The 14,384-nt window shown below is 47.0% G+C and overlaps 1 protein-coding gene across 1 annotated transcript in view; it reads left to right on the forward strand.

The window, feature by feature from the left end:
- LOC107119420 (putative polypeptide N-acetylgalactosaminyltransferase-like protein 3) overlaps positions 1–14,384 on the forward strand; it is a 66,501-nt gene that overhangs the window by 47,645 nt on the left and 4,472 nt on the right. The window contains exons 3-4 of the mRNA XM_015421886.1: positions 1,642–1,779; positions 7,159–7,254. Coding sequence (XP_015277372.1) covers positions 1,642–1,779; positions 7,159–7,254 — 234 coding nt within the window. The remainder of the gene's footprint in view (positions 1–1,641; positions 1,780–7,158; positions 7,255–14,384) is intronic.

Here is a 14,384-nt window from a genome sequence, read left to right on the forward strand (position 1 = left end):
ATTTTCAGTTTTGACCATGGAACTCCCACAGTCATCCTGAAGCTGGTGGCCAATTTTGAGTTTCCTAGCTTTATTCACTGTTGAGCCATGCCTCCCAGTGTGGTGTAATGAGAAAAGTGTTGGACCCAGGTTCAAATGCAAGCTTGCTGGGTGACCTTGGGCTGGTCACACACACTCAGCCTGACCTACCTCACAGGATTGTTGTGAGGATAACATGGAGGAGAGGAGAATGATGTAAACCACTTTGGGTCCCCATTGGGGAGAAAGCTGGTATATAAATAAAGTAAACAAATAAGTAAACAAACATGGACAGACTTTAGATTCATGGTAGCAGCTAGCCAAGTGATTAGTTTGTTTTGTTATGATATTTGGTTTGGATCAGGATCGGGAGGGCGCAGATGGAATCTTTATCTGTGGGTCCATGGTGGCTCCTGGCAGCCCTGCCCAGAAATGACAAGGGTCGTTCTAGGAATCTCCAGAAACTCTATGGTATTCCTTTTAATTTTTCTTCTGTGATGCTCCCCACCCCCGCAACCCTCCTGCCTGTTGCCAGGCAGTACCTAGCAACCCTAGTCATTGTGACTAATGGCAATTAATGGATGATAATTTTATTTTGTTAATCAAAAATCAGGCCAAACTTCATTTAAGGTAACTTCACCATGGTTTGGTTTGATGTTAAGCAATTCTTTTAGAGCAGCTTGGTTCCTGTATCTTCCTTGAATACCAGAGGAACATGTGGCCCAATCAGGGGCTGCCACCACAGCCAAGGACAATGCTATGCAGTTGGAAGGAAGTTATGGTGTTACGTATTGTGTTACATAAATAGCCTGAATTGTAGAATGAGCCTGAGCTTCAGTCACAAGCTCCATAGACTCTCAGTATCCTAAAATCAACAGTCTAGCTGCCATTGTGCAATGGACCAATCAGGAAAGACTATGACTTTCAGCGGGAACAAACCCTATTGGTCCTAAGCACTCACTTATGACTGGACCTTACTGTTCTAGGGGTGTGGTTTAGCCAGTTCCAAACTGTATATAAGTTGGGGCTGTTCTGTGTGTTCTGTGTTGTTGTGTGTTCCATTCTAATAAACTGAAATCACTGATTAAAGAAAGAGCTGCCTGATCTCGAGTTACAACACTGGCAATGAGGATGGGATGCTGAGCGGGTAGGCAGCCCCGCTGAACCAGAGTGAAACCCGACCGCCGAGGGAAGTGTTACCACGGCCAAAGAAGAACACAGGCACCCTGCCGCTCCAGTGTGATAGTACAAGATGACTGCCAAGGGCCAGTTCGAACCCTTTGATGGGGCCACCGAGGACTGGACACATTGGTAGAGCATCTGCCTTGCATGCAGAAGGATCTAGCTTCAATCCTTGGCATCTTGAGTCAAAATAGATGATGTGAAAGACTTCCAGACAAAAGCATGTGACATGAAAGACCTCCACCTGATATCCTGGAGCTCTGCTATCAGTCAGAGTAGACAATACTGACCTTGGTAGACCAATAGCAATATTCAGTACAAGACATATTATATTTTCATATGCAGCCTAATGATCTGTGGACCACAACACTGGAACTCGGTGAATTTCAGGGACGTAGCTACCAAACTGACAAAATGACATGAGAAATGTCTCTCTTTCAGAACCCAGGAATTGATATTGGGGATGTTTCTGAGAGAAAAGCGCTAAGGAAAAGTTTGAAATGCAAGAACTTCCAGTGGTACTTGGACCACGTCTACCCAGAAATGAGGCGATACAACAACACCGTTGCATATGGGGAGGTAATTAAGAAACAAGCCCTGTGTTGAATTTAATGAATATTGTCGACTTATGGTGGACTTGAATTACATATTCCATCTCGCCCAAAGGATTTTTTTTTTCCTGATCTGCTTCTAATGAGCTCTGTGGGGAAATACTGGAGAGAAGCCTAATCCTAGCTGGCCACAAGGCACCATATTGAACATAATGAGCGTGGAGGCACATGGCAGATGCAGATTATGGTTTCATCTCTCTAACTTTTTTTATTTATGGGAATTTTGCCAAAGCATATATAAAGAAGGGTAACAGTGCAGTCAGGAAGGAAATGAGAGGACCAAAGGTGCAGTGGCAGTATTGATGATAAATAGCAGGATGTCCAGGTCTCACCTTTGCTGTAGCAGGGGGTTCCCAGCTCCTTGTAACCGTAGAGTTCCCCCCCTTGAATGCTAGAGCGTCGCTGCACGATGGCCCCAGTGTGATGACATCACTACCAGTATGTCGGTGGCGTCCCCATGGGACGCTGCTGTTAGGGGGTGGAGCTCCCCCGGATTGGGGGGGCCAAAATTGGGGGATCCCCTGGCCCCACCCGGAGGGATGACAACCCTTATAAATACATGAATTGTATTCATGATGTGTCTTTTATATTCAACAGATGAACAGGTGGACAGAAGACAGACAAACTTCTCGAGTAAATGCCCGTTTCAAAGTGTCTTTCTCAATGGTAAGACTTATTAGTCCTTTGGAGAGTTTTGTATGTAGCTATATAGCTCATGGAAAAAACAGTTTGATCTAAAGACTTCATCGTCATCTTCAGTATATTTGGATGCAAAATTATTGAGAAAGACACTTCGAAACGGGCATTTACTCGAGAAGTTCGTCTGTCTTCTGTCCACCTGTTCATCTGTTGAATATAAAAGACACATCATGAATAACATCTTAAGTGAAGATTGACTTACTTTTGTGTAAATTCATTTATTTGTATGTGCACACTTGCAGCAATCTTTTGGTTTATAGTACAGTTTTGTATTGCTGTTCCCCTAGGTATTTGTGAACCCTTATAAATAGTCATTTTAGAAGTGCTGATTGGGGAAAGGAGAATAAAATGTGCGGGCATACATACTGCTAAGATTAACTAAACTCGTAAAGTAATTACCATCACCCCTTTAATAGGATGGTAGAGGTGTTGGATGAGAGTTTTACGGATGCCGTGGACCACCAAAAAAACCCCAAATAAGTGGGTTCCACATCAAACCTCAGCTCTCCCTAGAAGCTAAAATGACTAAACTGAGGCTATCGTACTTTGGTCACATCATGAGATGTTGAGAATCACTGGAAAAGACAATAACACTAGGAAAAGTTGAAGGCTGCAAGAAAAGGGGAAGACCCAACATGATTTGGACAGACTCAGTTAAGGAGGCCCCAGCCCTCAGTATGCAAGATCTGAGCAAGGCTATTAATGACAGGACATTTTGGAGGACATGAATTCATATGTCGATAGTGTTGGAAATATGTGTGTTGCAAGGTCTAAAATTCAGTCATTATAGGGTTAATGTGCTTTACCTTGTGTGCTGTTGTTTAGACTGACCTGAAAGGAAACCTGGAACAGAGCCAATGGAAACAAAGGCAGCAAAACTGAAGTCTGTTTACTCACAATTATTGGTTAATGCATTCAGGTGATTTCCTTCTAGGGGTCGAGAAGAAGAAGAATCTCCATTGTTGTAGACCACGTGGTGAAAGTGTATAGATGTAGCCTTTGGTGTCTTTGTTGTTTTCTAGATTTCCTGTGAACCCTTCCTTTAGAAATAAATATTTTTTACATAGAAGAAAATGCCTCCTCTCCAGTGAAGCAACGATCCATTGCGATCTCTGAATATTAAACTATTTTGCCAATTTTTCCAACAGAAAGTGGCTTGACGGCACTTAACACACACTCACGCACACACAGGTGTGATTTGGGATGAGCTGTCTGTAAAGATCCTCCCATCCTTGTCCTTTTCTTGATGTATTTGACACACAGCTTTGTCTATGGGGATACAGTTCCAGGTTCCGTCATGCCAGGATGGTAGCTGTGGAGTTGTTAATTACCAGTGAGATTCCATTCATGGTCTGGCTGATACCCAGATGATTTAAGATAAGTTTTTTGATGGAATAAAGTGCCCTTGATCTTTCTTTGTGTCCTACTTTCCTTCAGTCACTTTCTGATAAGATCTGCAGGGCATAATTTGGAGGCTGCTCAAGAAAAAAAATCTAGCCCAATCCTGGCAGGGCCACAAACCGGCCATCTGGCATCTCTGCAGCTTTCAGGTGGAAAGGACTTCAGAGGTTGCCAGGCTGCCTTCTGATTCTGCAAGGCCTGCGTAAACACATGGAGAAGTGTGGTGGAGCCAACAACCACAGGGAGCAGTGGGAGGAAGTACTTCCTCTCTTCTCGAGCCATTTTTCTGACCCGAAAATGCATGCTCCAGGTAGAGTTACCAACCTCCAGGTGGTGGCCGGAGATCTCCTGGGATTACCACTGATCTCCAGGTGACAGAGAACAGTTCACCTGGAGAAAACGGCTGCTTTGAAAGGTAGACTGTATGGCATTATACCCTGCTGAGGCCCTTCCCCTCTCCAAACCCCTCCCTCCTCAGGCTCCACCCCCCCAAAACCTCCAGGCATTTCCCAACCCAGAGCTGGCAACCCTAGCTCCAGAGCTGAAATTTATTTATTTATGTATTAAAAGATTTGTATCTTACCTGTCCTCGTGGTTCAGGGAAGCTTACGATAATAGTTACAAGCACCTTCGGTTAAAAACCAAAATAAAACAGCAAACCCCAATCTCTCTCCTTTCCCTCCTTAAAAGATGCCCGCCGTTCAACACTCTCTTATAGGCTAACATGGTTACTATGAGGTCCTTGCTTATTGGGGAGACGGTTTTACCTTTAAAACACACTCTGTGTACATGAACTTGGTAGATTTCTACTGCCACCAGGAATTTTAAAAATCCAAATCTCCCTTTTTTGGTCTGGGCACTTCAGAAGACTGTATGGCCCTGAGGAAGGACTATTCTGATTGCTGGGATAAGTTTAAACAAAAAATGATTTATTTAATAAAGAACAAAATAGGTTTCTGGTTATTTTGAATTGTCGCTGAAGAAAGGAACTTGTAAATATAACCGGCAAAGCTTGGTGTCACAGTCTTTCAAATGCCAAACTCTACTCTGACAGGCTTAGACACTCAGTCTAATCTCTCTCTCATATATATATATATATATATATATATATAGAACTGAGCTGATGTGTAAGAATAACTACCCAACAATCACCCGAGTTATACCATAAAGAACTGTTGCTCAAGCGTTTTCATATGTTTTAAATGATTGTTAATTTTAAGTTATTTATATGCTGATGATGTTTTTAACTGTATTTATGCTTTATGAATGTTGTAAGCTGCCCTGAGCCTGCCCTAGTGGGAGGGCAGGATATAAATCAAATAAATAAGAATAATAAATAAGAATAATATTTCCCCAAAAGTAAGTTCCACTGAACAAATTAAGAATTACTTCTAGGTCAATAGACATAGGGGTGGACTGTACAAGCTCCGGATTTATCTGTTTTGACATAATTTGCTACAGGCCCTACTGAATGCAAGCCCTGCTTATTAACCTTTGGCTTTGATGTAGGCCCTCAGTAGGGCTGCCAGCTCTGGGTTGGAAATTTCTAGAGATCTGGAGGTGGAGCCTGCAGAGGAGCTCAGCAGGGATGGAATGCCATAGAATCCACCCTCTGAAGCTGGCGTTTTCTCCAGAGGAAATGCTCTCTGTAGCTTGGAGATCACTTGTAATCAATGCTCCCTCTAAAAGACCAGGGCTGCGACCAGGGCTAGATCCTTCTCAGTGGCGGCCCCTACCTGGTGGAACGAGCTCCCAGAGGAGATCAGGGCCCTGCGGGACCTTATGCAGTTCCGCAGGGCCTGCAAGACGGAGCTCTTCCGCCAGGCTTTCACATAGGGGCTGCCGCTGCCACCACCACCAATGGTGGCAATGCCAGCAGGATTTGTTACTATTATGATTTTACTGTTTTATTGGATTTTATGCATGGACTTTCGCCCCTTGTAAGCCGCCCTGAGCCCGCTTGCGGGGAGGGCGGGGGTAAAAATGTCTAAATAAATAAATAAATAATAAACTGTAGTCAAACTAAACATTTAAAGAAACACACACCAAAAATGGAATCATTACAGTTACCCTTCAGGAATTATCATACCAGTTGTCTGAGTGTTTCCCATACGTTCCCCCTAATGGGGCAAATAATAGCTCCAGAGAAATAGCAAATTAATAAATTATTATTATCCAGAAAATAACTTATTTCAGGTCTAGGCCCTCTATTGTGGAATGTGATACCTGTGAAGGCATATTTATCACCTGCTGGTTCAATAGCCTGAGAAAAGATCTGAGGAATGGAATTCTACTAACCCCAATTAAATAATTTCCATTGATGTTTCCTTTTTGACAGCTTCATTCTAAAATCATTATTTATGAATGTGTATTTTGCCGTTTTGTCAAAACTGTACTGTGTTCCTCATACAAGAGAGCCCTCCAGAGATTACCATTTCAAAGGACTCAGCAGTTTTTCTGACTCCTATACGTTTTCCCCGCCTCGACGTTTTTGATTGAAAATAGAGCCATTAAATAAAATTGTTTCGGGACATATATGAAATACAGTAGATGGATGGACACGTAAACTGCAGGGAACACAAACTTTGAGATACCAATTGCATTCCTGTTAAATTTTTATGGCAATAATTGGAAGCTATTTGATTGCATGTGTAAAAATCTTTATTTCTAAGGGAAGGGTTCACATGGAAAGCTACAAAACAAAAGAGATATCTAGACCTACATCTTTACATCCTTACAGCACAGAACACATGGTCACACAACAATGGAGTTTCTTCTTCTTCTTGACCCCTAGAAAGAAGTCACCTGAACACAGTAAACCAATGATTGCTAGTAAACGGACTTAGATTTTCCCGGGCTATCTTCCCATTGGCTCTGAGCCAAGTTTCCCTTCCAGGTCAGTCTAAACAATAGTACAGAAGGTAAAAGTATAATGACTGGAATCTAGACCTTGCAAGTCACACATTTCCAACAGCATGCATGTCCCTTAAGAACCACAGTGGTGGAGAAACTACTGTCAAGTCTCAGCCGACTTACAGCGACCCCGTAGGGTTTCCAAGGCAAGAGACATTCAAAGGTGGTATGCCATTGCCTGCCTCTGTGTAGCAACTCTGGGCTTCCTTGGCGATCTTCCAGAGCCAACCATGCTTAGTTTACAAAGTCTGATGAGATCGTTCTAGCCTGAGCTACCCAAGTAAGGGCTTAAGAACCATACAGGGATTTATTTTGCTTTTTTGGTTTCTTACAGCTCCGCAACAACAAAGTGAAAGACGTTTGCCTGGACCAAGGACCGCAGGAAAACCACACAGCAATCCTGTATCCATGCCATGGGTGGGGCCCTCAGGTTAGAATTTGTATTGGTCAGTGTAAAAGGATATTGGTCAGTGTAAAAGGATATTGGTCAGTGTAAAAGGATATCCGTCTCTGTTAGTGATGGACACAAATTATGTGTGTCGAAATTAAGTGATCCCAGTCAGAACGTCCATTTTTCTCTCGCCCTGTCTATATATGTCATTTCTTTGCTCTTTAAAATAAGCAACATTTTTAAAACATCATTCAGCCCGTGTTCCAATATGGTGGGCAGCCACTGCTGACATGCGCATAGTAAGCCAGTACCAACCAATGATCTCTCTAAGCTATGGAGTCTTGTGAGCAAAAATTCTACTCTGAGAGCTACTGGCATTAAAGTTGTGAGCGAGCAATTTGGCTGCTGCATACATTCGTTTGCCCTGGAGCCCGCCTTCCTGAGCTAAGACAAAAATGTGTGAGCCGGAGGCTAAAAAATTGTGCGCTAGCTCACACTAACTCAGCTTAGAGGGAACACTGGTACCGACAGGTGGCACATGTTCAGAACTTGCCAGGTTGTGGTGATGGGTGGCAGCTCTCATTATTTTGGTCTTCTGGTTCCGTGCAGCACCAGGAGCTCAGCACGGCAGCTGATTACTTCCCAGCCTATTTAGGCTGAAGCTCGGGGAAGCTGCCTTGCTGGATCTGCCCGCCCACTAGGTGTGAGCCAGCGCCACAGCTCCCTGTCTCCAGTTCCAGCTCCTGGCTGCCGGCTCCTGTGGATGCTCTCAGGCTTCGCTGCCTAGACCGGAGGGCACTGCTCCCGATATAGGGTCGCCAGCTCTGGGTTAGAAAATACCTGGAGATTTGGGGGTGGGGTGGGACCTCAGTGGTAGGGTTGTCAGCCCCCTGATGTGGGCGGGGGTTCCCCTGATTTCGGGGGCCCAATCCACCACTGGCAAGCTGGCTGGCGGGGGGAGCCCTGCCCCTGAAGAGCCCCACGGCACCCGACATGCCCAGTGCAATGACGTCACCCGAGCACAACGCACAGGGGATGCTCTCGCATTTGGCTAAAAACTCTATGGTGACCATAGAGTTTTTAGCCAGATGCTAGAGCGTCCCCGTACAACGTGCCCAGCACAATGTCTTCCCTTCTGGGTGATGTCATCACAGTGCACGTGCAAAGCACGCACGCCAAAAAGACACTGGGACCAAGCCAGGAGCCCCCTGCCGGCAGACAGGTGTCAGACTCCCATCGCATCAACGAAGAACACACTTGCAGAAGAGAGGTTTCTTTATTTGAAGCAACAGGTGCATAACAGGATCACTGTTCAGAATGAGGAACAAGCATGGATCCCCATAGATTATAGGAAATTCAAAAAGCTGAGGCCCAATTGCGGGACTTCCCGCACACGCCATTGAGCCTGGGAAGTAACGCTCCTACTTACTCATAACATGCTGCTTCTCATGGATAACGCCATGAGATCACCCAAACTACTATACTGCAGCAACCACCTGCGGCCTTGAGAGATACGGACGTTCCTGCTACTAGGCAATTAAGCGTATAAACAGGCATACATGGGAAAGTGAAAGCAAACAAGCGCATACCCAAAGACAAGGGTACATAAGAATACATACAGAGCATAGTGAAACATCAGAGCATACACAGAGTACAGGGAAACACATTGGCAGCTTGCTGACAACAGGTAAGATCTGGCAACCCTACTCATTGCGGTGTAATGCTGTACAGTCCATCCTCCAAAGTGGCCATTTTCTCCAGAGGGACTGATCTTGGTCGTCTGGAGATCAAAAGAGCAGATCTCCAGGTGCCACCTGGAGGTTGGCAGCCCTCTGAGGAGGCCTGACTGGCCCAGCCTGCAGAGAGCAGGATGGAAGGGAATCGTGTTTTCCCCCTGTTCAGATGTATTTTTAAAATTATTCGTTTAGATATTTCTACCCCACTTTTCTCCTCCTGGAAGATGCAAAGCAGAGTACAACAGTGTTCTCCCCTCCTCCGTCTTATCCTCACAGAACACCCATGAGGTGGCTTAAGCTGAGAGAGACTGACTGGCCCTTAGTCACCCAGTGAGCTTCTATGGCAAAGCCGGAACTTGTTCCTCAAAGCCGGCGTGGTGTAGTGGCTAGAATGTTCAGGGGGTGGAGGGAGAGACCTGATTCCAAATCCATGCTCCCCTGTGAAACCCAAAGGCAGGGCCGGCTCACCCACTAGGCAAACTAGGCATTCGCCTAGAGCGCCGGGCCCTGGATGGGGTGCCGAACTGTGCCTCCCCCCCGCGCCAAAACCCCGCGTGCTATTGCTGCCCCCAGCCACGCGGCATGGGGGGGCGTGAAAGGGGAGTGCAAGGTTGCCTCACCTTCCCCCTCCGCCCGGGGTCGGCTTTTGTAAATCCAAATGTGAGGTGTTTTGGTTTGGGTGCCCGGAAACCTCGCCGCTTCCTCCTCGCTCGCCTAAAGGGGGAGAGAAGTAGGACTTCCTTCTCTCCAGGCTCTGCCTGGAGGTTGGCAACTCCATAATTGGGTGCACGGGGGGCGCCAGAAGGTAGCCCCGCCTAGGGTGCAAAAAAAAACCTCAGGCCGGCCCTGCCCATAGGGCATCCTTGGGCCAGTCACTCTCCCTTTTTAGCCTTCCCTACCTCACAGGATTGTTGTGAACACAAAATGGGAGACTTGACCTTTTACTCAGAAAGGCTGGATAAGAAAGTACTAGACTGATAGATTGTTTAAAAAAAAATCTGTGGGCAAGAAGATGGGTTTCTTTTTTTTTCTGTTTCTTTTTTACAAAATGGTGTTTTCTTCTCCGGTCTGCTGTTCTGAATTTAAAATTTCTCACTGAAGCTCATTTCCTTCAGCTGCCTGTCAAACCAGCTCAGTGTCATTCTGTTCTTCCTGCTCTTTCCAATTTTCATTTCTTCCCTTCGTCAGACATCAGGGGATTGGCTTCTTTCCCCTCTAATCATTTGCATCGTGACTCTTTTTTAAAAATGCTTCAGGGCTATCTATCTGCATGGAAACACTGAAAAATTAAGCTCCTCCTGTAACCAGTGGCGTACCTAGCATATTTGACACCCAGAGTGGGTGAAGAAGAGCAGCCGGATGGGGGCCCAGCAGCTGAGCAGGGAGTGCACCAGCACCACACTGCATGGCACCACAAAAATTGGGCGCTGGGCAGGTGGGCAACGTAGTGCAGCGTGAGCATCGGCATCCTGGGCCCATGCCTACCAGACCTGGTGTCACGGGCTGGGGTGCCAGTCAAAGGGAGTCCAGAACAAGCCAAGAAGACAGTGCAAAGTCCAAAAAGCCAAGCCGGGGTCAGGAGCCAGGAACACAGAGCCAAGTCCAAAGTCAGGGGGTCCAAAGGTCTAGGTTCAAGAGCCGAGGCGGAGTGGATGCTAGCAGCACGACGTTGACTTGTTGCTTCCACAAAGGGTACTGCCCAGAGTATGGAGTTAAATGCTGTTACCAATTAGCCAGCTGCATGATTGGCCAGGCTCCTGTTAGAACTCTGGGCTGGCTGAGCGTCTCCCTCACTGGCCTCTCTTCGTCTGCTTGCTAAGTTTTGCCACAGTCGCTCCCTTAAATGAGTCACATGCGGGGGTGAGTCAGGAGGACTTTCAGCTTGCAGTTCTTCCTTCTTCTCTGGGCCAGGTGTGAAGACTGCTGTTACAGGCACTTGCCAGCTACCCTCCTCTGCTGCTTCAGAGGGGCCAGCTGTGGTTTCTGCAGGCTCTGTCAGCTCATCCCCATCCATGCCCATGACACCTGGGCCCTGCAGTGCCAGCGTCGCTTCCACGCGGAGGCACATCACCACCTGGCTGGGAAAGGGTGCAAAGCATGGCAGGTTGTCATTGGCAAGCAGCATAGCGATGGTCAACAAGTCCAGCTCAGGCCAGCAGAGAGTGAGTAGCGCTTGCAGCAGAGGACTGGGTGTATGGCGTAGAGGGGCTGCACCTCATGGTCCAGGGGCCGCCCAGTCCACAGCCACACCCAACCAGAGCCTGCATCCAGTGGCCACAGGTGCCAGTGGCGCCCTTGCACTTTGGCATACCACAGCTCCAGCCCCAGGCGAGTCAGGGGAATGCTCAAGCACCCCCAGCACCTAGGATGGACCACTACCACGACCTTACCCTTGGTATGCCACTGCCTATAACAGACAGTGGAGTGAGAGAAGGGGTCGGGGGAGATTTTTCACTATTACTGTGTGATTGTATTCCCTAAAATAAACAGTCAATTAAACTGTATTCAAACTAACAGCATTTTATACCCACTGCCATAGGCGTAATCTTCGTGGGGGCGGCGGGGCGTGAGCCCCCGCCGAAATTTTCAGGAAGGTACTCAGCCTCCCCCGGGAGCCACCCTTGCTCCTAGCAAAGCAATGCCTCTGGTCGAGCCCCAGCCCCCCCCGGGAAATTGGAAAGTCTACACCCTTGCCCACTGCTAGGTTTGCCAGCTCTGGGTTGGGAAATACCTGGAGATTTTAGGGGTGGAGCCTGAGGAGGGCAGGGTTTGGGAGGGGGAGGGACTTCAGTGGGGTAGAATGCCATAGAGTCCCCCTTCCAAGGTGGCCATTTTCTCCAGGTGAACTGATCTCTGTCACCTGAAGTTGTAATCACAGATGATCTCCAGCTACCACCTGGAGTGATTAACACATGGAATTCACTGCCACAGGAGGTGGCGGCGGCTACAAGCATGGACGGCTTCAAGAAAGAATTAGATAAGCATATGGAGCAGGTATAGATAGGAACTCTCAGTCTGGGGCAAGGGGTGCTCTGTATTCTTGGTGCTTGTGGGGGGGGCAACAGTGGGAGGACTTCTAGTATCCTGGCCCTATTGGTGGACCTCCTGATGGCACCTGGTCTTTTTGGCCACTGTGTGACAGAGAGGTGGACTAGATGGGCCACTGGCCCGATCCAACACTGGCTTCTCTTATGTTCTTATGACAGACCAGAGAAACAGTTTTGCACACAACGCAGCAATTGATTTATGGAATTTTGCCAAGGTAAGATACAATAATGGCAGCCCGGTTGAGAAGGTTTTGTGAGGGGGTTAGAAAAGGACATGGGAGGGAAGGTCTTTAAGTGACGATTTTAGCAAAACAGAACTCCCAGATATGGACGTGGTTGGCCACTGAGTACCAGATACCAGAGACAGACAACAGAATCAGGCCTTTGACTTTGTGCCCTTCTTGCGGCTTCCCAGCACTTGTTTCCAATCCAGCAGAGCTCTTTTTTATATTCTTGTGAGGAATGACAACTAGGTGCCAGGCAGTGTTCCCTCTAAGCTGAGTTAGTGTGAGCTAGCTCACAGTTTTTTAGCCTCCGGCTCACACATTTTGTCCTGGCTCAGGAAGGATGGCTCCAGAGCAAACTGATTTATGCAGGAGCCAAATCGCTGGCTCACAACTTTAATGCCAGGAGCTCAAAAAGTAGGATTTTTGCTCACAAGACTCCACAGCTTAGAGGGAGCATTGGTGCCAGGCCAAAACATTTCTTCTTACCCAGGGTTTTAACTGAGGGGTTCCATTTTATTTTTCAGCGATTTTGTGTTCTTCTTCTAGCTTCACAATCAGTTTATGGATTTACTTATTTTTAGGCTGGTCAATTTTTTAAAAAATTATGCTTCTAACACCCCTGGCTTCTTTGATTTTGCTATATTGCTTTAGTTGTGAGCTACCTCAAGTCAATCTCTTGAGAAGCAGCATACTCACTTTCTAAATAAATAAACAAGAATATCCTCAGCTTTAGCGGCAGTGTAGCTCTACTGTGACCTGGATGGCCCAGGCTAGCCAGTTTGATGTAGTGGTTAGGAGTGCGGACTCTAATCTGGGAGAACTGGGTTTGATTCCCCACTCCTCCACTTGCAGCTGCTGGATGACCTTGAAAGAGCAGTTCTCAGTCGGAGCTCTCTCAACCCCACCTACCTCACAGGGTAGGGTGTCTGTCGCAGGGAGGGGAAGGGAAAGGAGTTTGTAAGCCGCTCTGAGACTCTGAGTGAAGTTGTTGTTGTTGTTCAGTTGCACAGTCGAGTCCGAATCTTCGCGACCCCATGGACCAGCTACCGCCAGGCCTTCCTGTCTTCCGCCATCCTCTGAAGTTTGCTCAATTTCATGTTCGTTGCATCTATGACACTGTCTAACGATCTCATCCTTTGCCGTCCCCGTCTTCTTTGACCTTCAATCTTCCCCAGCAGCAGGGTCTTCTCCAGTGAGTGCTCTCTTCTCATTTGGTGGCCAAAGTATTGAGCTTCAGTTTCATTATCTGACCTTCCAGGGAACAGTCAGGGTTGATTTCTTTTAGGACTGACTGATTTGATCTTCTTGCAGTCCAAGAGACTCTCAAGAGTCTTCTCCAGCACCATAGTTCAAAAGAATCTATTCTTCGGCGCTCGGCCTTCCTTATAGTCCAACTCTCGCAGCCATACATGACTACTGGGGAATAGTATGAGTGAAGGGCAGGGTATAAATCCAATCTCCTCCTCCTCTTCCTCTTCTTCTTCTTCCTTGTCAGATCTCAGAAGCTAAGCAGGGCTGACCATGGTTAGTACTTGGATGAGAAACCAGGGTAGCTAAACCAAAGCAGGCAATGGCAAACCACCTCTGCTCATCTCTTGCCTTGAAAACCCCATGATTCTAATCTGGTTCCCCGGGCATTGCATGGGCTACTAGTCTAGCACTGTGCTTCCTCTCAGCTTTCTCAGCATGAACCTGCTGCCTCCTCTGTTCCTGCGAGGTGGAGGCAGATCCTGGTGGGCTGGTGGGCCAGGTCCTGGGCAGGTGCTGAGTTGCCCCCAGGGTCTGGGGAGGACATTGTTCTGGTGGAGGAGCCTCCAATTCAGACTCCTTGGGGGCAGCCTCTGGTCCATATCACACGTTCAACGGTACATGCATTGAATGTAACATGAGGATGACTCAACGTGTGTAATTTTTTAAAGTCAAGCGTACACTGTACACAGATTGTAGTTGTGTTCACAATAACTTGTGGGCTTATGTGAAAGGGAGTGCAAGACCCCAGGTAGGGATGTTTCTGAAATCCTTCCCATCCACATTTCTCCCCAGATTGCGGAGTTCTGAATGTTACGTGGTCATGTTTCCAAACTGGAATGGACGCATCAGGAGGAGTCCACTGTTCCAGATTTTTTTAAAAAAAATCTGAATTTTTGCAAGGAGCACTT

The sequence above is a fragment of the Gekko japonicus genome, unplaced genomic scaffold, assembly GCF_001447785.1.
Source record: "Gekko japonicus isolate JY-2015 unplaced genomic scaffold, Gekko_japonicus_V1.1 scaffold21, whole genome shotgun sequence".
NCBI lineage: Eukaryota > Metazoa > Chordata > Lepidosauria > Squamata > Gekkonidae > Gekko > Gekko japonicus.